This window comes from Aspergillus stella-maris (assembly GCF_047715825.1).
Source record: "Aspergillus stella-maris strain CBS 113639 unplaced genomic scaffold BDV14scaffold_37, whole genome shotgun sequence".
NCBI classification, from domain to species: Eukaryota; Fungi; Ascomycota; class Eurotiomycetes; order Eurotiales; family Aspergillaceae; genus Aspergillus; species Aspergillus stella-maris.
The window spans coordinates 203,919-229,547 of NW_027396831.1; the positions used below are offsets into that span (position 1 = coordinate 203,919).

Genomic DNA, 25,629 nt, shown 5'->3' on the forward strand with positions numbered 1-25,629 from the left:
CACGAGTTGCGGCCTTACCATCTCAAGATTCAGGCTTATCGCTCCGGATAACAACCTGCTTATCCTTCTTGCTCTCAAAATAATTGACAATCTTGCTGTTCTTCTCTTCGCGCTCATATGGCTCGAAGAAGCTCTTCTTCGGCCGTGGCTTTGTCCTCGCCGTATAAACGATACGGTAGTGCAGAGAATCCAGCGCCTCTTTCGCCACCGTGCGACTAAGGTGCGACGCACCAGAATCCTCGATAGCAGAAAATATCTTCTTAACCCGCTCAGCAAGCAGGTCAATAGCATTATTAAACTCGTTTTCTGCGTCGCGGTTGGGGAACTTCGTCTCTGACCAGCCTGAATCGATGATGATGTCTAGGAACGTCGTGAGCGCCCTGAGCTCGCCGTAGTCGTACTCGGGCTGGTCTTTTCTCTTGTAGCGTTTGACATTGTACCGTTGACTTTTGAGGTGGTCGATTATTCGGTAAACTTCGGATTGTCTGTCTTCGGAGCTGGGGTCGACTAGTGGGTCGTTTGTTAGGAAGATATATGCGAGGCGGCGTCGTAGTGTCGCGATCCAATCGTTTACGGGGATGATATGTTCCAAGAGGCGGCTCTGTAGTTCTGCGTCTTTGAGGGTTGCATGGGCGAGGTTGCAGATGTTGTTTGCCTTGTTGCGATTAGTAGTATTCGGTCGCAGAAGCATGAATAGGGCATACCAGTTGGTCAGCAGCTTCGTCAGTTACTGCATCTAGGACGGAGGTGATTGTCCTATCTATCGCTGAACAAAGGGTAGGGTTGCGGGTTAAAGAGACATCGAGTGTGAGACGGAGAATTATGCTTAGGATTCTATCCCTGGTATCGTCTGCAAAACTGATTGAGGGTTAGTGAGGACCTTCTATAGCAGGCAGCATCGACTAACAGGTTCGCGGGATCACGAAAGACATCTAGAACTGATAGCAAGGCTGTGTGGTGTTGGGGCCGTGACTCGGGGGCTGCGCCTGCTCACGTCGTTAGTCATGTAGGCTCAGATGAAGGGCCTTGTTTAACCTACTCTCGGGCTGCGCATCTGGCTCAATGACACCGGTTAGAGTTAAGGCCTCAGGCCTCGCGCTAAGCTGCCAGAACAGGGTATCAATGTCTTCCGGGTGTATGAGTGCTTTTATACGTGCTGCTGGGATGCGCTGAAGGCCGTTAGTTCGTGAAAAACACTAACTGGTGAGAACGGGTGACATACCTTCAAAGACCTGCTGTAAGCATGTCGCAGACCTTCGCGAGGTTCCGAAGGTACTATGCTTCATCAGAAATGGAGCAGCTTGGACGATAGGTGGCGACTCACTGGCATGGAAGATCCATTTGATCAACTCGTCAGGCAAGAGTCCCCTTGGTAGGGCAAAATCAATGATCCCGGAGTGAAAAGCTCGCTCTCTAGAATCGGGTTCTAGGGATGATCAGTTATACAACAAAACTGACTCTATATGATCAAGCACTGACCCCGTAAGGTAGCCAAATACGTCCCAGGACAGACGCACTCGCGAGGAAAGTCCGGCGCAGGCGGTAGTGGTGTTTGGAGATCAAAAAAAGACCATGTCTTCGGCACGTCAAACGCTTCAGTTCGCCGCACAGCATCAAGTAGACGCTGCATGCCCACACTATTATCATTGCCATCGTCAATTGCAGATGCAAGCACACTCTCTTGTAGATTACTCGATTTGAGCGGAGCATTCTTGCGAGCAGATTCAGCTTCAAGGGAGGCCTTCAACCTTGCGGCGCCAGCTTCAGTCTCGGTATCGGATTTCGCTTGCGTAACAAGACTGTTCAAAGAGTTCTTGTACATTTTTGGCGCAGACGGCTTGGCCCTGGGCTTCGGTATCTTTCCTGTGCGTAGTGTCGAGTATCCTTCATCACGAGAGCTTGGTTCTGACTGTGTCGGGGCTGGCTTCGACGGCGTCAGGAATTTCGCCAAAAGTTCATCCGCATCCTCGATAGACCCCGTCGAGTCAGACTCCTCGCCATCGGAGCTGATAACAACTTCCTTCCCATTCTTGATGGTCCGCTGAGACGAGCTGAACGATGCTCCTGTTCCGGTACTCTGGAAGCTCAGATTCGGCGCCGGTTGAGTTTCGACTGGTTCTGCGGCAGCGCGTGTTAATGATCGATTCAGCTGCGACGACGGTCCTTCAGGCGTATCCGGTGTTGAGATATCTGTTGAGATATCTGAAGGTAGAATCTGAGAGAGATCAGCGAGGGGGGAAGACTGCGGTAGCGCGGGGTCTTCTGTCGGAGGCTCAGGCCGGCTATCTTCAGCTGCCACGGCGAAATCAGGCTTCTTGAACCAACTTGTGAGCTTTCGCGATGAAGCCATGCCGAGAATGTGGTAGTAAAATCGCAGTTGACACGCTTGGGCTTGAACTCGGACTTTTTGTTCGACCTCCACGTCCCACGCGCGTAGCGGATCGCGAGGTCACATGACTTAGATTGCCTACATTAATGGACGTCTTTTCCACTGTAATTACAAAGTAAGCCTCAATAGTCAATAAAAACTACGGACATTTGCGATAAATATGTATAAAGAGAATATGGTTTGAATATAGAATCTCAAGCTCAAGCGCGTTGTTTCATGTCCTCGCTTAGGCAATAAGTTTGCGAATCAGCCGAATCCCGCGGCGGCCGATAACTACCAGATACAATTTACGCAGTTCGATCTCAAGACCACCAAGCAAGATCCTCGAGATATGGTCATCTGCTTTTTAGAGGACCCGTAGTGTTACCACTCGCTGGTGAGATCTATGATTACCCTGATAGGTCTCTGGACTCTCTACGTAACTGCAAGTTTCCCAAGCGGGGGGAATCGACCACCTCGTCATCTTGCAGTGCTAAATATATAGTTTAGTGGGGGCGGGGTGTGATACCTCGTAGACTCTTACAGTTACATCTAGGTAACAAGATTGCCATAATCGGAGAGTTGACTCTCGTTGAGTCCACTCAGCCACTGTCGAAGTTCTCATTTTGAAGGTGAGCTGTCAAAGGCCAAAGCATCTCGAAGCTTCCCAGTGGGCTGTAGGATCGACAGCAGAAAGGCCCCCAAGTGGTCGATGAATAGTGAAGAATCGTACGTATCATGTTCTACTGCCCGAACAACGGCGGGAACTTTACCGCCGGCCCCTCTTAGGTCGATCACTCCTTACTTTGTGCGATTTCAATCTCCACCAGACTTCAAGGTTCAGTGGCAGCTTCTCATTGCTCCATCCTTTTCGATGGTGCATCAGCTCAAACCTCACGATCTTGACGTGAACAAAGGAGTCGGCTCCAACCAGAAAGTCTTACAGTTGGCGTGGCTTGTACTGGAATCGATCACCTAGACTCTGGTAAACTAGAAGGTGTGCATGGCCATTGGATTGCCCTGTCTAGAAGAGGCAGTGTTTGGCAGTGCAAAATCTGCGATGTCAGAAAATCGAAACGGTTCTGGAATGACAAGCTTAGATCCAAGAGTAAATGAACTAAAATCACGATGTGCTGGTGTACGCGTTGAAGGGGTCCACAATTATTTAGACGGGATCAGGAAAGCTGGCCCAAGCGGGCAGACGCGAAATGCAGAGTCCAAAAGATTCGAGAAGGAGCACCAGAACCAAGGGAAAGGGGTTTGCTCGGAGACCCGGAGTCCCGGGGAGTCGGGGACGGCGGAAACGTGAATCATGATAAAGCCAAGGGTTCCATAAGGAGTCAAACAGCGCGCTCGAAAGAGTATAGGCGCAGAAGCGGACTACTAAACATCGAGATAGTGTCAGAGTGAAACCCCCTTTTGAGTGCCTCGTATTAGTCTGTATGTTTCGTATGCTTGGGGTCTTTCTTGCTAAGTTGCTGGCCAGGCATCAACGCTTGATAACATTTGTGTAGTAGTTCGTATGTGCCCAGGCGAGACCTGGAAACGTTCAGACTGTGTGATCGAACCGACCCCTGCTATAGGTGGAGTGTTTCGCGTCACCATCAAAAAAGCACTGTGAATTGCGACTAGTATTCTGGACGAGGTTTAGTGGGTTTCAAGCTGAAGACCTCTAAATATACGGAGTAAAGACGACTGATATCAAAACGGTGCCTTAACAACAGGCGTAGACACGGCGATCTCGATAGGTGGCCGAGCACAGTAGTAATTAGGTAGTAGTTGACGGCTTAATAACGATTCGATGATGATAGTCTTCAATCTATGGTTCGTCCGAGACTCGAGCAGCCAATTCGAGGAGCGCCGAATTTCCGACCGGCATACCTCACTCAGCAGATCGGGTGCACTGCCGTCCATGCTGCTGAATAATTTCTGGATTGACATCCAGGGCTGTCGCCTCATTTGTGCCGAACTTTGGTTCCAATGCCATAATGCGCGTAACCGGCATTGCGTCGCAGGGCTGTCGCCACATTTTCTCGAGGAATTTGCATTTTGGTGCCGTAAGCTGTCATGCCGGCTTGGATGAGGCTGGACGTGAAGGCCCTCGTGGGAGAGCCAGCCTGTCGTATTCATGGTACAATCTAATACAGCAAAAATTACCGGAAGTGGGTGGATGTCCCTCAGTCAGCTATGACCTGAAGTATAACTGCACGCGTACAACTAGTGAGATTTGAGCAATCAATCACTGTGAGACTTGCAATGAATGAAGTGGATTCATAATTGTACCCTGTAGGCCACTGCAATGAGCAGAAGGAATCACCGACAGGGCTCATAGAGACTAGTCTTAGGAGATTAACCAGCCCTGCGAAGGATAAGCAGTTGTACAATTTATGTCGGTAACGTGTTGGTAATCAGGCGTGCTGACCAAGAATCTGGCTGGGCAACTGGGTAATGCGCTGTAACAGGCTCTCCCATCCCGTGTCAGCCTGCGCCAGTCCCAGCGCTCCAGAAATGCTGTCCTTAACGGCTCTTGCTCACTCTCAATCTTTCCCTCTCCCCTCCAGCTCCTCCATCTGCATGAGGCATGTTCCTCACGATACCCTTGACTTCTACTTAACTTTCATTTAGCACTTTCATGGCTCATGGTGTTTGATTTCTTTCGTTCGTTCATCCTTTTCCCCCTCGAGCCGCCATTTCCCTGTGTTGTGCCTACTACCGAACGTCTCCGTATCGTCTCGACCTCCTCCCTGATCGCCTCCTGACATTGTTCGACCACCCGCTTACGGACTGTATTTATAATAAACTGCATTCTCCTCAAATATTATCGGCCGCGCGTTTAGAGTTCGAGTACGTTGGGAGACTGGCTGCGCTGTCGGGTCGGCATCATAGGAGCGGATGCTCCCTGATATTTCGTACGACTGAGTTGCGCGGCCCTACCCTATACGAGCAAGAAACATTCCAGGATGGCTTCAGTCAACTTTGATCCTAATGGGATGGATCCTCCGCCACCTCCCCTTGGCCATGCGGACAGTAACATATCGACGCCGACAAACCGTCAGCGATGGGCGACTCATCGAGCTACCAATGCCGGAGGTATGCGGAAACGCGTTTCGATCATGGATCGTTTCCACAAGCGCCAGGAAATGAGAGATGAGAAACGAAGATCGAACGCGGCCAATTCAACGACAACGACAGAGCCACCCTCGACCGAACCCTCCGGCGGAGAAAACAGAAAGGTTTATGTCAACATTCCGCTCCCTGAGTCGGAAAGGGACGAGGATGGCCACCCTATAGCGAATTATCCCCGCAACAAGGTCCGGACGGCAAAGTATACGCCTATTACCTTCGTCCCCAAGAATTTGTGGTTCCAATTCCAAAACATCGCCAACATATACTTCCTCTTCATTATTATCCTCGGTGTAAGCTTTGCGCCCCTTGTCTGATCAAGCATGAAGCTTACGCAGCGCTAACGCGGTATTCTGATTAGTTCTTCTCGATCTTCGGTGTCGACAACCCTGCCCTTAACACTGTACCCCTTATTGTCATCATCGTCATTACGGCCATCAAAGATGGCATCGAAGACTGGCGCCGGACGGTACTCGATACCGAGCTGAACAATTCCCCCGTGCACCGTTTGGTCGAATGGGACAACGTCAATTCTACCGACGATAATGTTTCTCTATGGCGGCGCTTTAAGAAGTCCTGTACTCGAGGGACCATCTGGACATATCGGAAGATCAGAGCCATGTTTCAGAAAAACCAGCAAAATAACGACGCGACTTTCACTGAGCGTCGCGCATCCTTCGTGACCAACACCTCCCCAAGAGCATCTGTCGACTCACAGAGTGGACAAGACGAAGCAATGGAAATGACTCCTGTTTCTTCGCCCGTACCCGATGCTCGCTCGGACTGGCCGCTCGCAAATCCAGAATCGAGCCAATATCTCCACCCGGACAAAGCGGCTCGCAACAGTATGGCGCTATCAGAGGCTTCGGTGGGAGCTTCAAAGAAGATTGGCAGCGTGGTCGACATGTCCAAGCAAATAGTTGGCGCCGCTCGGTTTAAGCGTGAATTCTGGAAAAGCCTACAGGTCGGTGACTTTGTTCGGCTGTACAATGGCGACCCCATTCCTGCGGATATTGTTGTCCTATCAACATCCGACCCAGATGGTGCTTGCTATGTGGAAACGAAGAGTCTTGACGGCGAAACCAACTTGAAAGTTCGACATGCCCTTCACTGTGGTCGAAAAGTCCGGCATGCGCGCGATTGCGAAAGGTCGGAGTTCATCATCGAGAGCGAAGCCCCTCACCCCAACCTTTACGCTTACAATGGTGCTGTGCGCTGGGACCAACGTGACCCTAATTACCCCGATTCTTCTCGCAAGGAGATGGTAGAACCAGTTACCATTAACAACCTGCTCCTACGTGGCTGCTCCCTTCGTAACACTGAGTGGATTCTCGGTGTTGTTGTGTTTACTGGTTTTGAAACCAAGATCATGCTCAACTCTGGCGAGACGCCTAGCAAGCGGCCCCAGCTCGCCAAGGATCTCAACTGGAACGTTATCTACAACTTCGTCATCTTATTCATCATGTGTTTGGTTTCCGCCATCGTCAACGGCGTGGCATGGTCAGAGACTGACAGGTCTCTCGAGTACTTCGAACAGGCTTATGGTAGTACACCCGCTGTTACCGGTATCATCACTTTCTGGGTCGCCCTCATTTTGTTTCAAAACTTGGTGCCAATTTCCCTCTACATCTCGCTCGAAATCGTTCGCACAGTCCAAGCCATCTTCATCCACAGCGACGTCTTTATGTACTACGAGAAGCTCGGCATCGCCTGCATACCGAAGACATGGAACATTTCCGATGATGTGGGACAAATCGAGTACATCTTCTCCGACAAAACTGGCACCTTGACTCAAAATGTCATGGACTTCAAAAAGTGTACAGTAAATGGTGTCTCGTATGGTGAAGCTTTCACTGAGGCTCAAGTCGGCCTGGTGCGGCGTGAAGGAGGAGACGCCGACGCTGAGGCTGCACGTGCCCGTGAGAAGATAGCTAGAGATACCGTCCGGATGATTGGGATGCTTCGAGACATGCATGATAATCCATACCTGCGTGACGAAAGTTTGACTTTCGTCTCATCGGACTATGTCGCAGATATGGGTGGCCGAAACGGCGATGCCCAAAAAGCAGCCACGCAGGAATTTATGCTCGCTCTTGCACTGTGCCATTCGGTAATCACTGAACATACTCCTGGCGACCCCCCACAGATCGAGTTCAAGGCGCAGTCGCCGGACGAGGCGGCTTTGGTCGGCACGGCGCGTGATTGCGGATTTACACTGCTTGGAAGGTCGAACGATGACCTCATTTTGAATGTCATGGGCGAGGAGCAGACGTATACCGTTCTTAACACCCTGGAGTTCAACTCGACTAGGAAACGGATGAGTGCAATTGTTCGCATGCCCGATCGCAGCATAAGGCTGTTCTGCAAGGGTGCAGATAGTATCATCTACTCGCGTTTGGCCCCTGGAAAGCAACAGAAGCTTCGAAAAGACACAGCCAACCACTTGGAGATCTTCGCCCGTGAAGGGTTAAGAACTCTCTGTGTTGCAGAACGGCAGCTTTCTGAAGACGAATACCGAGCATGGAGCAAGGAACACGACATCGCTGCGGCAGCCTTGACAGAGCGTGAGGAAAAGCTTGAAAACGTTGCGAGTGCCATTGAACAGGATCTTATGCTCATTGGAGGCACTGCCATTGAGGATAAGCTGCAGGATGGAGTGCCTGATACGATCTCTCTCTTGGCAAGGGCAGGTATCAAGCTCTGGGTTCTTACTGGTGACAAGGTTGAGACTGCCATCAACATTGGATTCTCATGCAACCTTCTGACTAATGAGATGGAACTGATTGTGTTCAACATTTCCGGAGATCAACGGCAACAAGCGTCGCAGCAATTGGACAACCATCTCCAGAAATTCGGGCTTACGGGCTCCGATGAAGAGCTCATTGCTGCACGATCCGACCACACTCCGCCAGAAGCCACCCATGCTGTCGTGATCGATGGCGATACCCTTAAGCTAATGCTCGATGATGAGATGAAGCAAAGATTCCTCCTCCTCTGCAAACAATGCAAGTCTGTTCTGTGTTGCCGAGTCAGCCCCGCGCAGAAAGCCGCCGTTGTCAGGCTTGTCAAGGAGGGTCTAAACATCATGGCGCTTTCGATCGGTGATGGAGCCAATGATGTCGCCATGATTCAGGCCGCTGATGTTGGCGTTGGAATCATCGGCGAAGAGGGTAGACAGGCCGCAATGTCCGCAGATTATGCTATCGGACAGTTCCGTTTCTTACAACGACTCATCCTTGTCCATGGACGCTACTCGTACCGACGTCTTGGTGAAACAACAGCCAACTTCTTCTACAAGGTGAGAAGTATTCCTGCCTGCGTGAATTCTCAAGGAGAACCTCAAACTGACATTTATTCAAGAACTTGGTTTGGACTTTCGCGCTTTTCTGGTATTCGATATACAATGACTTTGATGGCTCTTACCTGTTTGACTACACCTACATCATTTTGGTCAACCTTGCGTTCACTTCGTTGCCTGTAATCTTGATGGGTATCTTCGATCAGGATGTGGATGATAAAGTATCGCTCGCTATTCCTCAGCTGTACATGAGGGGTATTGAGAGACTGGAGTGGTCTCAAACGAAGTTCTGGTTAGTGTTCATCCCCTTTTCTCGGTTCCAATCATTCAACTAATTCATATAGGTTACACATGCTTGACGGCTTTTATCAGTCCGTCATTTGCTTCTACATACCATACCTTCTGTATGAGCCAGGCAATTTCGTCCACCCCAGCGGAAAAGATGTCAGCGATCGGAACCGAATGGGTATTCTCGTTGCCTCATGTGCCGTCATTGCCAGCAATACCTATATCCTCATGAACACCTACAGATGGGATTGGTTGACAGTGCTGATCAACGCGATTAGTTGCCTGCTCATCTTTTTCTGGACGGGAGTGTACTCCTCTGTGCAGGCGTCAGCCCAATTCTACGGGGCTGCTGCTCAAACCTACGGAACACTTGATTTCTGGGTGCTCCTGCTTGTGACAGTCACGATATGTCTCCTCCCACGATTCATGGTGAAGTCTGTACAGAAGGTCTTCTTCCCGCTCGATGTGGACATTATCCGTGAACAGATCACCCAAGGAAAATACAAATACCTGGAAGATCAAGAAGAGGTTGTACCAAAGGCAGTAAGCCCCGCGAATGATTCTGCGGCCTCTTCTGACCTGGGGAAGCCGGTCGATTCTGGTACGAGGCAAAATCCTTTCTCAGATGATCAGCAGATTTATGCCGAATCCGTTGCCCCGACGGTTCGAACGCATAATCCGCGCGGCCAGAATGGTAGTAACGGAACCACCTATGCTTCTAGTATTGACACAACCCGGAATCCCCACCCACAGGCAGTCGACTACGTGCGATCCTCAGCCGAGCGAACCCGACACTCGTTTGAGGCAGCCGACGGGTTCTCCTCCGCCCACAACTTAACGCGAGTTGAATCATCCCTAACGACCGGTGCCCATCGGCCGCAAAGCCCCCATAGCCCTCTCAAGGGCTCATGACCTAAGGCTCGAAGCGACTCTCTTATTATACCACGCCTGAACCAAATATTGACTTCTGCATATACCACCATCATGTCTTTGACGGCTCCATGTCGGTTTCTTACCACTGCATCTTGATCTGTTCCTTATCTTTGTTTGACGAGTAGTCTTCTCGCTTTTTTTTTTTCTTGCTCTAGCGGCTCTGCATGTCGCACCATTTGTCGATTCCCCGATAGAAGGCGTTCGGTATACACATTCTGGGTGGTTGGGTGCAACTTTACTCTTTCTTATGCCTATTATTCCTGACACCAAAGCTCTTCTACAGCCCTCTTTCATTCTACCCTGCTCTTTTATTCGTCCGCGGCACACAGCCTTGCTTGACCTTCTCTTTGACTTTTCTTTTTACTGTACAAAAGCTTTTATGCAAGCGCATCTGTCTTGAGCTCTTGTTTTGCTGCTTACCCTTAATTCTTTCTTATAAATAGTTCCGATGGCGAGCCTTGTTGCAGTCTTCTGGCTTGGAAGCGTGTGAAAACGTTGTTTACGAGCGGTAGACATCTTGCCGAATCTTACACAGACAGTCAATTGTCGATAATCCATCTAAGACACGGTAGTTTATCATTTTTCGCGTAGACTTGGTTCAATGAAGGCGGATAGAGGGTGTACTGAGATGTAGTACCTTCACTGCACGTCAACGTACTTCATAAAAAATAGTGCAAGGCGCGTGAGCGCGTAAAGTGGCTTTTGGCGTGGCTCACCGCCTTCCATTGCGCATCCAACTGTAAACGGGCTCCATTGCTTGCGATTATTTTCTTCTCTCATCATTCAAACCTGAGAACTGAACAGTTCTCGGCTCACTTCAGCGGTAACTATTCACAGCTCAGAGAACGTCAAGGACTCCATCATTCGATCATCCCTCGCCATTTCTATATGGTGGCGTATTCTGGAACTTCATAGCGTCTTCCGCAACACCTTCATGTGCTGAGACTTGAAAACTATCATGATTATTTAAGCTCATTCAGTAAACCAAGGATCTGGATGTGATTGATTTGAGCTATAGTCAATTCTTAAAACTGCCCGCGCTTTTCTACCACATCTTCCTGCCGGAGGAATGCGGTGCGACTGTTCGCTTGCCAGTGGATCACATCACTCCAGGTTGAAAAGCAGGTGGCTATGGAGTTCATGAAAACTATCGCGTAAGAATCGGACGATGCGAATAATATTCTGATTTATCAGTTGATGTCTTGATACTGACGAATATTCTCCCTCTAGAAAGCTTCAAGCTCTCCCGAAAGAACTCCACGTCCTATGTCCGCGGCAAAACGATGATGACCACGCACGATACGACGATGTCAATGAGGAACATGAGTCAGGGAGGAATATTGCCGAGCTGGTGGCGGAGGCCAAAGAACGCAGGGAAGACTTCTTGTCATGCATGCGGATTCTGGCTTACAACGAGGAGGTAGAGGAGCTGAAGAAGTGGATTTGGGAGAAAATAGACGATACACTGGAAAAGTGCGATATATGCATCAAGGAGTACTACATCGGCAAGATCTGGCTTATGGAGCAGCTCAAAGAGAATTACGACGATGAGGATATTGAAAAGTTCTCTCGCATGCTCGACGAATGGGACATCAAACGGATAACCAGGAATTTGACCAACGCTACAGCACAGTTGAAAGCGGTGCCGCCGGAGCAGATTGGGCTAAATGTTCTGGACAGGGCGTCGCTCTTGTCTATCTTCGAAACTCTGAGTTGTGATGCTATGCTGCGCAGCGACAGCTTGCTGACGGAACACTTCGACGAGCCATTCAGGCTGATTCAGACGAAACGCACACTCAAAGTCTCCGATTATATTCCTGCAGTCACCCATTTCCTCTTCGATTCAAACCAAAGTCGCAGTTTCTGGGCTATTCATTCCTGGATGCGATATCAGCGACCCCCAACAACGACAGAATTCGACTGGGCGATCAAGGAAGGGTTGATGAGTGCCTTAAAGGCAGCATCTCAGCAACCGGTGCAATTGCCCGTAGTGCAACGACTTTGGCGTGGCATGCAGCTCATTGCAAAAAGACTGGACAAGGAGCAAATCACTCATAATCTACGAGCTCTCGATATCGACCCATGCCGCCTTTCTGTCGAGCATCTTGCCATTCAGTCCCCTGGATTACGTTTCACCCTCGGCACCGTGCAGATCTTCTTGGAAAAGGCGCCCGGGGATTTCTGGGATGCAATGCAAACAATATCGCCACAAGCTATTGTTGAGGTTGTCTTCTACAACCCTCAGCTCGAAGCATTCCTTGAACAAGCTACCGAAGGCGAGCCATACGAGAAGTCTGCCATGAAGGATATGTTATCATGGGTCAATCCGTTCATGTCGTCTTTGAAAGGACCTCACCAACCTACAGCTTGCAGGTCGCTTGTTTATCAACTTATAGATCGGCTGCAGAATCCGCGCTTTCCGAATCTGGCTCGATATCACTGCTTCAATGTTGGTTTAGTCAGTCTGCTCCATACTCTTCGCAGCTTTACAGACCATGAATCATCACGAGAATCTGTAGCACGGATTGTACTATCCGAGACCCTGGGAGTCGTGAGCGAATACATAAACACCATCTTGAAACCTCCACAATTCGCCGTGGAGCAGGGAAAACAGCGCGGAATCAAGAACCTTTGCATGGATGTCATTCGCAATACCTTGGCTCTTGAATGTCAGTCCTTGAAAAGTGATTACGAGGTTATTCTCAAGCACGGCTCTCTCCAGCATGGTGTGAGCACATATTCGTCCGCTATCTGGGATGCGGTCATTATCAACCTTCATGAAGATGATCTGGCTCTTTCGACGTCTGCTCTACTAGGTATCTTACCTCTGGTTGGTCTTGAGAAATTCTCATCGAAGGATGGGACAAAGCCAGAGAAAACACATTTCAACACCATTTACGGCCATCTTACGCACATCTCATGCCAAATTATTGAAAGACTAGCTGACTTCAAACCGGAGCATCTTGACGAGCTTTTCAAGAGCCAGGATACTGGCAGTGCGCTTGTATCCACTCTTTTTGCGGCTGATCAAAATACCTACCAGGCTGCTATCGACCTCATCAAGAACGTTAGCGGACAGTCTGCCCGAAGGGATGCGATCTCCCATCTACTGCAGTCCTTCTTCACCACGACAATGTACGGACTTAGCTGGTCATTCCGGCGAATCTCAAACATGAAGACATTTGCTTCAGCACCGCGAATGATTCACACTGGTACAGACATTGTTGATATTCTCTGCGACAGTCAAACTGGTATGCTTAGAACTCGCAAGCTTGCTGACCGCAAAGAGACCCTTTCTCTGCAGAAGCTCTGGGAATATCTCTGGCAAGCTTTGACGACCATCTTCTACGAAACGGAAGAGTGGCATCGTCGCGGTAACGACAAAGCCGTGATGTTAGAATTCTGCCGAGACAGCATTCAGTTCGCCGATCTCTTGTTTAGCCAATATGGTGTCTTCTTGAGTACCGTTATTGACGCGGACCCTACTCAGGAAGCTGCAGCGCGCGAAAATCTCCTTAAACCGCCAACGGCAACGATGAGTGGAATGGCTAAGTGGCTTCGACTCAAGGACGAATACCTTGCGACGACATTGGTTGGGCTTGTGTCCAAGATTCTTCGTCGACTCGGCGAGCTCAGCGTCACAACGCTGAAGGAGGATGCTTTGAGCTTCATTGAAGGAGTTGCAGTCAACAACACTGTCAAAACCATCATCACCCCCAGAGAAAAGGCGGAACTTGTAAGAGCCCTGGAGGCCTACTACAAGAAACCTGTGGTTACTGCCTCAACTGCCAGTCTGAAGAAGCAGAGCATGATCACGGCATTTGCCAAACCCACCGATGCGTCCTCAGCTTCACCGAGCCCTTCAAGGGCAACAGACGAGTTTGACGAAAGCGACGTATCAGACAGCGTTCTGCTGCAGCTGTCCCGGTCTGTTGAATTAAACAAAGAACGGCTTGCGGCAATCGACGCGAAGAGGAGGGCAGAAAAGCCTTCAAGAACGCTTCCCGTTACTGCTAAAACTATACCGTCTGCGCCTGTGGCTCCGCTGAAATCGAACCTGGCCGTCCAATCCTTCCGTGAGAAGCGTGAGAAGGAAAGAGAAGCCAAAAAGAAGCGTGATTTGGCAGAGTTGGCGCGACTAAAGAGAAGTGCTCCAAGTGGTGTCGCCGAGCAGACTGCCATGCAAGGTTCCGCCATTACTGGCCTTGGAGTCAAAGGTAAGGTCCATTCGCCTGCCGATAGCATGATGGTGTCTTCTGGTTCCGAGTCAGAATCAGAAAGCGAAGATGAGCTTGACAGGGAGCTATTCGGCCCCAAGAGCACGAAGCCAGATGCCGTCAAGGCCTACGAGGAGAGCAAGAAGTCGTCTTTGAAGATACAGGGACCTGTAAAGAAGATCAAGCAGATGCGTTCCGCGAAAGATATGCGTGCCCGACTTGCTCCAGACCTCTCTGGTTTACACCGTACGATACTTGCCTGGGACTTCTTTGCCAGCGGCGATCTACCTCCCAACTCAGGACGCACCGATTATACTCTTGTTTCCAACGCTTTTCGGGATCCCATCGAGTATCAACGGACGTTTGAGCCGCTTTTGATTCTTGAAGCTTGGCAAGGCTTCCAATCCTCAAAGGAAGAAGGTTCCTTCAGAGCCTTTGAGATCAAGGTCGCAACGCGTTTGTCGGTGGACTCATTCGTCGAAGTGAGCACGATGATGTCCGGAACCGAAGTCAAGGATCTGGGTATTGGTGAAGCAGACCTCGTCTTGCTTTCCAAAGCGAGCAACCCTGCAACGAATTCGTCAGCACCTCACTGCCTTGCAAGGGTCGCCAATATCAACAGAAAGAAGGGCAATGTCGAGATCTCCTACAGGGTAAACCCTGGCAATCCTTTCATCAACTCACTAGGTCCCGGCGCAACACTTTGGGGAGCAAAGATAACTTCGTTAACGCCTTTAGAGCGTGAATTTGGTGCTCTCATGGCTCTGCAATACTACGACCTCTGCGACGAGATTGTCCGAGCTAAACCTTCGCCGATCCTCAATTACTCGGATGCCAGCCTCAAGCCTCTTGCGGAAAACTACAATGTCAATCCTGCCCAGGCCAAGGCAATCAAATCTGCTATTGACAACGATGCTTTCACTCTGATTCAAGGACCTCCGGGATCCGGAAAGACGAAAACCATTGTTGCTCTGGTAGGCGCTCTTTTGACCAACTCGCTTGGGGACAAGGGGGTCACGATAGCACGCCCAACTGGAGGCAATGCACGGACTGCCCCAAAAGCAACCTCGAAGAAGCTTCTGGTGTGTGCTCCCAGTAACGCTGCGGTCGATGAATTGGTTATGCGTTTCAAGGAAGGCGTCAAGACAATCCATGGCCGCAACGAGAAACTATCAGTTATTCGTCTCGGAAGGACGGACGCCATCAACACCAACGTTCTTGATGTCACGCTTGACGAATTGGTCAATGCCAGACTGAGCCAAAAGTCTGGTAAGGAATCAGGCGAAGTCGATTTGCAGAAAATCTACATGGAGCACAAGGCCGCAGACATCGCGTTCAAGGAGACGCGATCGAGGATGGACCAATGCAAAGCTCAAGGCCTTCCTGTCACTCACGAGCTGCAGCGGGAGTTCGACCTGCTAAAGAAGAAGAGGTCAGAGTTGAGTCTGCATATTGACAACGCTAGAGACAAGAACCATACCGCTGCCCGTGATGCTGATCTCAATCGCCGACGAATCCAGCAAGAGATCATTGATGGTGCTCATGTCATCTGTGCCACACTCAGCGGTAGTGGCCACGAAATGTTCCAAAACTTGAGCATCGAATTTGAGACTGTCGTCATTGATGAGGCAGCTCAATCGATTGAACTGAGCGCATTGATTCCGCTCAAATACGGATGCTCGAAGTGTATCTTGGTCGGAGATCCGAAACAGTTGCCACCTACGGTGTTGTCAAAGGTCGCCTCGAAGTACCAGTATGAGCAGAGTTTGTTCGTTAGAATGCAAGCAAACCACCCACAAGATGTCCATCTGCTGGACACTCAATATCGTATGCATCCGGAGATTAGCATGTACCCCTCAGCGGCATTCTATGACGGCCGTCTGCAAGACGGTCCCAACATGGCTAAACTTCGCACCCGCCCATGGCATCAGAGCGAGCTTCTTAGTCCGTACCGATTCTTCGACGTCCAAGGTCTCCATCAGAGTGCGACCAAGGGCCACTCCTTAGTCAATTTTGCAGAGTTGAAAGTCGCGATGCAGCTCTACGAGCGTCTTCTGACCGACTTCAAAGAATACGACTTCAGTCGCAAGATCGGTATCATCACGCCGTACAAAGGACAGCTCAGGGAACTGAAGAACCAGTTTGCAAACAAGTACGGAAATGCCATCTTCACTATGATCGACTTCAACACTACAGACGCCTTCCAAGGTAGGGAAAGCGAAGTCATCATCTTCTCTTGTGTCCGAGCCTCGAACAAGGGAATCGGTTTCTTGTCTGATATCCGTCGTATGAACGTCGGTTTGACTCGTGCCAAGTCGTCGCTGTGGGTTCTTGGTAACTCGCAGTCCTTGGTCCAAGGAGAGTTCTGGAGGGGGTTGATCAACGATGCTCGCAAGAGAAACGTGTACACAGATGGTGACATTCCAAGGATTCTTCAGAAGCCGCAGTTCACTGGCTACAAGAACGTGGAGATGACTGAACTGGATGCACCAGAGTCTGCGGTTCCGTCCAGAGCTCCTTCCGCCGGATCCATTTCTCGGCCGCCCTCAGCATCCCTTGACAACCTCCCATCCGAGTCACCTTTCTCCTCGACGGCATCAGGCAAAGATACACCACCAATGACCAAACCAGAGGGGCCATCTGGTGGCGGCAATGGTCTAGATGAGACCCGCAACTGTGGTATTTGCGGCAGTTTCGAGCACATGACGCCCAACTGCGACAATGACGAGTCCAAAGAGATAGCACGCGGCACTTGCTTTAGGTGTGGGGAAGCAGGCCATACAAAGTTCAACTGTACCGCTGAGCGCTGTACAGAGTGTGGAAAGTTCGGCCACACTTCCCATACATGCACCTCAATCAAGCCCTTGCCGAAGCACGAGAAGACGCGCATCGCACGTGAAGAACTTCACCATTTTCGAAATCAGAAGCAGCGGGTAGAGAAGCAGCGACTCAGACAGTTAGGTGGCCATGACCCTAAGGTGCCTACTATATCGGTATCTACGGACAAGCCGAAACCTCAGGGCTCAGATGGCGCTAGCAAGCGAAAACGTACGGACTCTCCTACGTCTGATGGTTCCAAGGCACCTCTTCCGGGCAAGGATGATCAGAAAGCACCGCGAAACGCACCGAGTGGCTCAAAGAATCAGCGGCGGAAGCTTGACGCTAATGTCCCCCCTCCGACAGAGGTAGGTTCAAAAATTCCGCGAACCTTGTATTGAGCGGACTAACTCGTGTCACAGAACCTCGTCAAGCCCTCGCGTGATGGACCAGCATACGCTCCACTAAACAAAGATCTACACAAGAGTGGTCCCCAGACAGGTGCCGCGCCTGGAAATGTATGTTCTGCGCTCTCTTCCCTCAGGCTATACCCCGTTTCTTTACTTACACTGCTACTTCTCAGCTCCCGCCGCGCCCACCATCAGGTCCAGGAAACGGAGTCCGGCCGCCTCCAATGCGCAAAAAGAAATCTGCCGATCCCTTCATTCGGCCAAAGCGACGATAGACATTGGACCCTGAGTATATCTTTCAATTCCGCCGAATCTCCGACGATATTTTCTTGACTCCTTACATAATGGTCCGCATCGTATTTGCTACATCCCATCAATCTTCTTCAACCTGCACGTTACACACTCCGACCTTCCGCTGAGCTTGTCTGGCTCGATTCATAATTGGACAGAGCAATTTTTTTGCATGGGAATCTAGACTGTGGTAGTCTGTGCTATGCCATCGGCATAGACTAAGCACCAAGCATACTGTGGCGTTTGGGTTATTATTTCAATTGTTCATACTATTACTTGCATGGCGGGCAGAAAGAGGGTGATTATGTGCATATAGTACCGGTTGGTTCTAAAACAAGACGAGGATTTCCAGTTCTCGTAGATACAATAATCTTGGTTTGCCTCGTACATGAGGCGGCTCGACCAGGCGGGTTGCATAGCCGTTCAGAAAGCGGGCTCTACGAACCCATGGACCTTGCGCTGCTCAGTCTGCGCATTTATGGCTTCAAACATTGATATTGGCCGATATATCGACTGCCCTGCAGAAGTCAACCATATTCGATAAGGCAACTCTTCAGCGAGTTCTAATACTGATTGACCTGACTGAGCCGTGTTTCTTTCACAAGAGCGATCCATTCAGGGCAACTGCAGACTCAGCTGCGCCCTGAGCCTACGGAGTACATTTCCCCCGAAGATTTTCCCTGCAGGATCATGAACAATCCATGAGCTTTAGCAATCAGCAGTTAAATACCGATGAGACGATGAATAGATCTGACTGGCAGAGCAAGGCGATCCGGGTGTATATGTATTGCAATATACCCATTACAAGCAGGGAGAGAGGCCTGAACGCAGCCTTCTTTTCAGGGCAGCGCTAGTGGGACCAATCTTGGTCGTTCTCAATTTTGCATCAGGACAAGCTGTTCATTCTACTCCGTACTGATCTCCTCGATTTCTTTATGTATCAGCTCATCAGCCCTCGGGTCAGAATCCTCTTAACTCTAACTAACCACCGGGCAAGGCACCGGAGGCCGAGCACGACTCATGTATCTACGAACGACAGACGACAGCGCAGAACCTTACAGCGGCAGAAGGAATCAGCATCTAGATCGCTGCAATGCCGATGCCTCTGCTACCTAAGCGCACCGGTGCCCTTTAGTTGCCTCTTAGTGCTAACCTTCTTGATCGCTTCGAGAAGGTCGAATGAGGCGCACTAGTAGAGGCTGAGATCAGAAGGAATACTTGCTTATTCGGTCAATCAATTGGCAGCTATTGTCCAATATATTGTTCTTGCGCCGTTACATTGATTGCAGTAATTTTCTGGAGATCAGTTGCGAGTGCGACTGTCAGTGTCAGTAGTTCAGTAGTTCCGTAGTGTTGGTGGGGAGTCGGCGGAGGTAATGTGATCAGTCAACAACTCTTGCCAACTTCTTTCTTCCTCTTTCTTCAACCTCCCCTCCTTTCTCTTCCCCCCCCTTCATCCGATTGATTGGTTTCTTCCTTTTTCTTCTGTTTACTGCGTCTCTTCCTGTTTGTGCATCTGTCACAATGACGAGGATGCTGCCCATCTATCCCATTATTGGCCTCAGCGCTTGTTTGCTCATTTCCACCCCGGGCAAACTGGCCTGGTCTAACCTCCACTGCCATGACTCCAGCCTCTCCACCCTTTGTTTAGATCTCTGCTCCACAGCTCACGGCTGATCCCTCGTCTGTCTGACTCTGCGACCCGTTATCTTGTTCAGGAAAGATCAGGCTGCTGCCACTGCCAGTTTGTCTAGCTTAGCCTCCGACATGATCAATCGCCAGCAGAAGTAGCACAGCTTACGGACGCTGCAAAGCAGGACTGCACCCTGTCGGTAGCCTGCAACTCATAGTCACAGTCGTACCAGAAATCCCTTACATCTATCAATTTCAAGGGCACCCATGTCTCCAAGCGCCGGCTCACTCCAGTGAGAGCCCGATAAACTAGGTTTCACAGCGTCAAATCGATGCTTCTCCAATCGTGGGACTAGGATGGCATGGGGCAGCTCCAGGCCCCCAGCTTGTCCCTTTGAGACCTGCGTTAGCCGAATAATGAGAGAGGCCCACGGCGGATGGTTTCTTCTTTGATCGGACTGGCTTTCGGAAGCCAAACAATGATGACAAAGGAGCGGGAATGAAGCCCAGATCTGCCTTCTGGAAGGAACTGTTCATCTTCTAAGGTCCTACGAGACATCAGTTGGCTATCAAGGAGAAGATGACGAGCATCTCAAAACAAGCATCATCTATCCATATGGCTCAAGGACATCTATCAACTATCTGCACGGGATCTGCGCGAGCAGATACTCCGATCAAGAGTTCGTCGCCAGGCAAAAATGACTAGGATTCAGGATCGCCCCTCAACGTCTCTTTAGCTCTCTTTGCTTTTTCCACCCATGTCCACTTCGAGGCTGAATTCCTTTTCAGTCGATCAATAGATCCATTAGCGATGCAGAGATACTGTCCAGTGCCGGGTTCGTTGCCAATGCTTCCCCTCCGCTTGGCTAGGGTGGCTCGAAATTGAAACTTTCGCAAGCAGCATTAGCTCTGTTTTAATTCAACTTAATCTTAGCTCTCAAGAAGGCGCGATGGGTCCCAATTGGCATTGCATCACTTCTGCATTTTGCATCTAGTGCCGATTCAAGGAAAGAAAATCTCCGGATACATAAGAATTTGACAGCGCCGATTTCCAGCCTGCTCCCTGTTGAACTCAAACGAACATACCTCGTCTCTTCGAGTGCTTTTACCCTTCTCGCAAAGACTAGTTGTTCCCAAAGATTTGGAGCTGCCCTCCCATTTGCTAGCTCGTTGTAGACACCGACGCCTTCACCACGCATTTGTCAGACTGTTCTCACTTTCCACAAGGATATCGTTTGAACCCCTTGTTCTGCTGACATGACGTCTATGGCCTAATCACTTTTCGGCAAACGGACTTACTTCTCGAGAATCGAGAGTCAAGCCTCGAACGTGCAAGGCATCTCACATTTCTGGACTCGAACAAACGCCACTTCCCCACGGTTATTACCGAACGCCGAGCTTGCATACCCCTTTGACGCTGCCAACGTTCTATTTCATTGTCTGTGGCCCACCTGCGAACCCCCATGCAAACCGGCAGCGAGCTTGGTGGGATCCTACAAGCACCCGCACCCACCATCCCAACCTACCGGCCCAGTTCACAAGCATCCAAACGAGCATACACAATGTCGGCGTTGGCACCTAAGCATCAACAATACCTGTCAATGGCAGATGACCTGGCTTCTGCAGATACGAAAAGCGCACGCGTAGCCAACGAAAATGTCACAGAAATTGTCCGATTCCTCCAAACCCACGTATCCTCGCAAGCACCCTCGCAGTCGACAGGTCCCAAAGACATGATCAAGGCCGGACATAGGCGCCTTAGGTTGGCCCTCCGCACCAACAAGAAGGGAGAAGATACCAAAGGCAAGGTTGACGATGCATCCCGCCAGCTCGCTGCCCTCCAGAATCAAGGCTCCTTCCCGAGATCTCAGTACAGGAAATGGGGACATAAGCGTGTTCCCTCGATTACGTCGAGCTCGAAATCCGTCTCAGATTTCAGCTTCAAGTCGAACTCCAAGCGTGACGTCGAAGAGATTGGCCGGCCATGGTTGGAACACCCACTTGAGAAAAGAGATGCTCCGGGCTCGAAGGGCAGTAGCGAGCTATCGTCTTTGGACCTACATGACCTTGCCTCTTTCGTTGAAGCTGCTGTGAACTTCTCTCAGACCGACGATGTCAACACTTCAGCATATCAGCGCTGGACAGAACAGCAGAAGGCGCCGACTCAAAACCTCACGTCCGGTGGCTCGTCAGCTCAAGCTTCAGGCTATAACGTGAATACTACGAGCCGAAAAACTAGCACCGAGCTGTCAAGTGCCTCACGTTCCAGCCCTTTGGCCCAGTCACAGGCATCGATCGACACACAAAATGTGAGTGAAGGTTTACTTGTGTCTGGTATCGGTACCTGAAGGCATACTGACCTAATGCAGCTCGAGAAACCTCTAAATGGCTCGGAACCCAAAGGCTCTGCGAGATCACATCAGTCAAAGTCGTCAACAAGCTCAAAGAGCTCATCAGCGCCAACAACACCAGTCCTAAAACTCTTCCCTGACGCGATGCCGCCTCGTACCTCGAGTAGAAACGCAGTCCGCAGTCCAACCGTTCGGTGTCCCACCCCCAACCGTGCGTTCTCTCCGCTTCCGGGCTCTCAGAGCACCCCGACGTTAGCTTCTGTCTTTGAGTCAGACATCCGCGAGTACAGAAACTCCTCCAGCAGTCTGCCCAAGATTCGTGAGGACGCCCCGGGAAAGAGCGAAAAGAAGCAACACACAACAGTCGAGCGGGAACGGCCTCTGGCAAACGCGTTCAGGGGACTTGAACCTCCAAATGCACCTTTCAAGAACAGTTCTCGTCCTTCCTCACTGCCGCCTGGTGCTATTGATGCTTTTCCACTTCCAGCACCAATCAGGCCTCTGCCGTCGGCACCCGAGCCACTCCGAATTCACGTTCATAGTGAGACGAAGTCATCTCAGAAACGACCATTAGCTCATGCTCAACCAAGACACCATGCGCCAGATACTCCAAGAAGTATGCCACCAGACATTAGTGTTTCATCACCCAGCAGTGCAGGATGCTCTAGCCCAGAAATGAGCATTGGTGCTACTCGGGGCCGCGACTCCCCCTTTCCGAGACTTGTGACCAGTTCCCAGGATCCGACAACAGGCCATGACACGTCTAATGGGCCACAGGTACATATCCAGCCCCGACGTGGGTCATTAGGTAAAACTGGACGCACTCGTGAGGCCAAGGTCCGCTCCCTTATAATGCGGGACATCGCTACTAGCCGCCATCATAGAACCTCCAGCAAAGATCAGATTGTCGAGGAGCAGCCATCTCAAGTTCCTAGACAGAGTGAGGCACCTATGCGACCCAGGTCCAAGAGACCTCAACTCAATTTTCAGCAGCAACATCAAACAAAAGTTCGACCTGGGCCCTCCTCGCCGCCTCCCACATCGGCCCCGCCATCTGCTCCTTTCCACCAGAACCGACGGTATTGCACACCTCCCGCAAACACCATGGCGGCCACAATTGAGAATTTTGAGCATCTGTCGCGCTCGACTCCTAGTAGTGACCGCCCCGTACGTCGCAAGAAGAGCTCGCAGAAGATCGAAATGAAGCTTGAGAGACAGCAGGTGGAGCGAAACAGCCTGGGCCAGGATGAGACGCCTCTACCATCTTCAGACGATGAAGGTCCCGCTGGCGACTTTTACTGGAATCCCTCGGGTCGATCGTTGAGGCAGCGCCGGCAAAGAGCGCCAGCATCCGATGTCGTCAGCAAGCATACATCGGAGAGGGGACGATCCACAGAGAAACGTCAGGCTACCGGCAACACAGAACCACAGAAGTCCTACAGGAAACGCGGCCTCGAAAGAGCTCCCCAGATCCATCTCCTTCCCATCGAAGATCAACCCTATCAACAGCATGCCTACCAAGCACCAGAACCCAAGATGAACCCCTCGCTCGAAGGCCGCATTGAGCATCTCGAGCGTCAGAACAGGATCCTCCAAGCTGCCCTCCTTGCGGCTTTGGACGTGGGTGTCAAGCAAGACTTATCCAGTCTTCTCGCAGCAACGCCTCCCTTGACTGGTACATCATTCTCATCGACATCAAACACCGCCGTCTCTGATGTTCCCTCGATGGAGCACGACAAGCGCACGCGGCATGGACGGGCACCGTACCGCCCGGAAAGCTGGATAGCGAGCCCCGACTCCTTTGACAAGGGCAGCTTTGTCAGCGATGGTGGAAGGGAGCTCGAAGAGATGATGGATGAATTTGATCTAGACTGGTTGTCCGATCGGTCGAATTAAAGGGCTGGACTTGCTTTTGAATCTTTACTTTTGAGAAATTTGCTTGATTCGCCGTCACTCGCTTGTGTTATCAATGTCCCTCGCTTGTAGTATTTCTATGTGTCTGCTGCTTTACTTGCTTTGGTGCTACTTCCAAAGTTCCTACAGATGGCTCGTTTACTTTGTACATAGACTTTACATTCAATACCACAGCTGGATCTCTCGTTGTATTACCTGATCTGTGTTGGTCTCCTGAATACTATAGGGAGTAGTGCCTGGTGAAGCAAGAGCAGCCCTGAATACACGGCGTCGAGAGCTCCTTCCATTTAGTTCGAGTCAGGTCGCACCTTCCTAAGACCATTGGCAATCACATTTTAATTCCAGACAGGTGCGACCAGCATGGTCGTTCCTTCCAAGTTCAGGGCAAGCGTTTATCGCGCCTTCCTTGAACCCATACTTTTAGTTTCTTCCGCAGGGAAGGTGCGATGGATACTTCCGCACGTAGCTTCCAATTTCAGACAGGCCTTTGATACATTCACTTGTGAAGCATTTTTATGAAGATTTTGGCTACTAATCTACAGGAAATCTACAATATCCTTGGTGTTCCCTAACCATTTACACTAAACCACAGACCGAGGCCAATGACTGGCTTAGTCATCACTGTTATTGCGGCGGTCGATCATCCAGCTTGTTGACAACAGAACAATCCATAGCTTCATTTTCGCCAACTCAGTGACATTAGCGACCGCTATCTACATTGCAATTCCTTCAATCTCTTTGTTCTTTATCACCTGCTGGACAGAGGAATTTAAATGCGCCCTTGATCGCTCTTAATCGCGAAATCGAAATCCTCCATACCCTTCACCTTTCACAAGCCCCGCAAGCTCAATATGGCGAACTCAACTACAGTACGTACTTCCTCCATCAGTTCGTCGACGAGGTATGGCGCGAAGCGAAAACGTTAACAGTTATTGCTCTATCACAGTCGCATCAAATCCCGCAACACGTCTCCGCCCTCCTCTCTCATCTCACTTCCCGACCAGGAGTCCAATCGACCCTTATTCTCTCGCGCAAAGATGGCTCGATTATTCAGACAACAGGCCTCCTAGCCCCACAAACTCCGAGGCGAGCAAGAAGCGAGACGTCCTCGCCTGCGCCCGTTGCACCTGCGCCTCCAGTCCCAGAGGCGGGTGCCGATGCCGTCCCTACAACTACAGATGCTACACCCACAAGCCCAAACTCGACCGAGACAACTACGCAAACACAGATCCCCACTGCTACAGCCGCTTCAATACCCTTACCAACATCACCACAACCCCAACAACCAGCAAAACCCTACCAACCAACTCAAGCCGAGTCCCTAGCCGCACACATCTTTGCCTATGTCTCGAGCGCTTCAAGCCTCAGTTTCGCGCTTTCCCATCCACTCGGCAATGGTGATAGTACGCCTTCCTCAAACGCAAATGGAATTCATGGACCTCCCACGCGGGGCATTGGGAATGGACCTACAGGCGGTACTGGAGCGGACGGCGAGGGCGACGGGTTTGAGGGACAGGATGAAGATGAGGTCAAGCTTCTGAGACTACGGACGAAGAAGCATGAGATTGTGGTTGTGCCTGATCGGAAGTACTTGCTTTGTGTTGTGCAGGATGGGACGGGGGTTGCGGCTGGTGCGCCGGGTGGTGCTGGGCTGGCGACTGGACGATTGCGTTGAGATGATGAGAATGTACTAATTGAGCTTCGTTTCTTCGGTGTCCGTTTTTCTGGTAGGAGACTCTAGTTGTAATTAGATCTATGAATATACTTTAATACCGGCTGCGGAAATATATAGTTGGAATTGCACCAGCATCATTTGCATGTAATAAGCACAACAAACTGGCTGGTGCCATGAAGCTTCGACGAACTTTAACGAATGCATCAGGGTAAGCTAAGCCTATGAAACTCCTAACAACCAGATGCTTCCTACTTTCTATCCGGTCAAAGCGAGAGTATCTTACCATGCCTTGACGCTTGAACAAAATACCAT

At 50.5% G+C, this 25,629-nt stretch overlaps 5 protein-coding genes across 5 annotated transcripts; 4 read left to right on the plus strand and 1 right to left on the minus strand.

The window, feature by feature from the left end:
* Positions 1-22: 22 nt before the first annotated feature.
* On the minus strand, positions 23-2,350 carry BDV14DRAFT_201415 (uncharacterized protein; the record flags this gene model as incomplete). The annotated part of the gene is made up of 7 exons (XM_073773752.1): positions 23-655; positions 705-858; positions 908-986; positions 1,040-1,169; positions 1,223-1,275; positions 1,325-1,426; positions 1,480-2,350. The coding sequence occupies 7 exons, from the start codon at positions 2,348-2,350 to the stop codon at positions 23-25; spliced, it is 2,022 nt and encodes a 673-aa protein (XP_073626895.1).
* A 2,515-nt stretch (positions 2,351-4,865) lies between these two features.
* BDV14DRAFT_175832 (uncharacterized protein) lies at positions 4,866-10,568 on the plus strand. The gene is made up of 4 exons (XM_073769146.1): positions 4,866-5,784; positions 5,853-8,789; positions 8,852-9,081; positions 9,134-10,568. The coding sequence occupies exons 1-4, from the start codon at positions 5,329-5,331 to the stop codon at positions 9,987-9,989; spliced, it is 4,479 nt and encodes a 1,492-aa protein (XP_073626896.1). The 5' UTR covers positions 4,866-5,328; the 3' UTR covers positions 9,990-10,568.
* Positions 10,569-18,485: 7,917 nt separating this feature from the next.
* BDV14DRAFT_81793 (uncharacterized protein) lies at positions 18,486-18,977 on the plus strand. Its single transcript, XM_073777598.1, has one exon. The coding sequence runs from the start codon at positions 18,681-18,683 to the stop codon at positions 18,936-18,938; it is 258 nt and encodes an 85-aa protein (XP_073626897.1). The 5' UTR covers positions 18,486-18,680; the 3' UTR covers positions 18,939-18,977.
* A 1,731-nt stretch (positions 18,978-20,708) lies between these two features.
* On the plus strand, positions 20,709-23,813 carry BDV14DRAFT_81799 (uncharacterized protein). Its single transcript, XM_073777599.1, has 2 exons — positions 20,709-21,686; positions 21,747-23,813. The coding sequence occupies exons 1-2, from the start codon at positions 20,841-20,843 to the stop codon at positions 23,622-23,624; spliced, it is 2,724 nt and encodes a 907-aa protein (XP_073626898.1). The 5' UTR covers positions 20,709-20,840; the 3' UTR covers positions 23,625-23,813.
* A 214-nt stretch (positions 23,814-24,027) lies between these two features.
* BDV14DRAFT_175839 (uncharacterized protein) lies at positions 24,028-25,423 on the plus strand. The gene is made up of 2 exons (XM_073769147.1): positions 24,028-24,511; positions 24,589-25,423. Exons 1-2 carry the CDS (start codon positions 24,494-24,496, stop codon positions 25,315-25,317), a joined length of 747 nt encoding a protein of 248 aa, XP_073626899.1. The 5' UTR covers positions 24,028-24,493; the 3' UTR covers positions 25,318-25,423.
* The last annotated feature ends 206 nt before the right edge of the window (positions 25,424-25,629 follow it).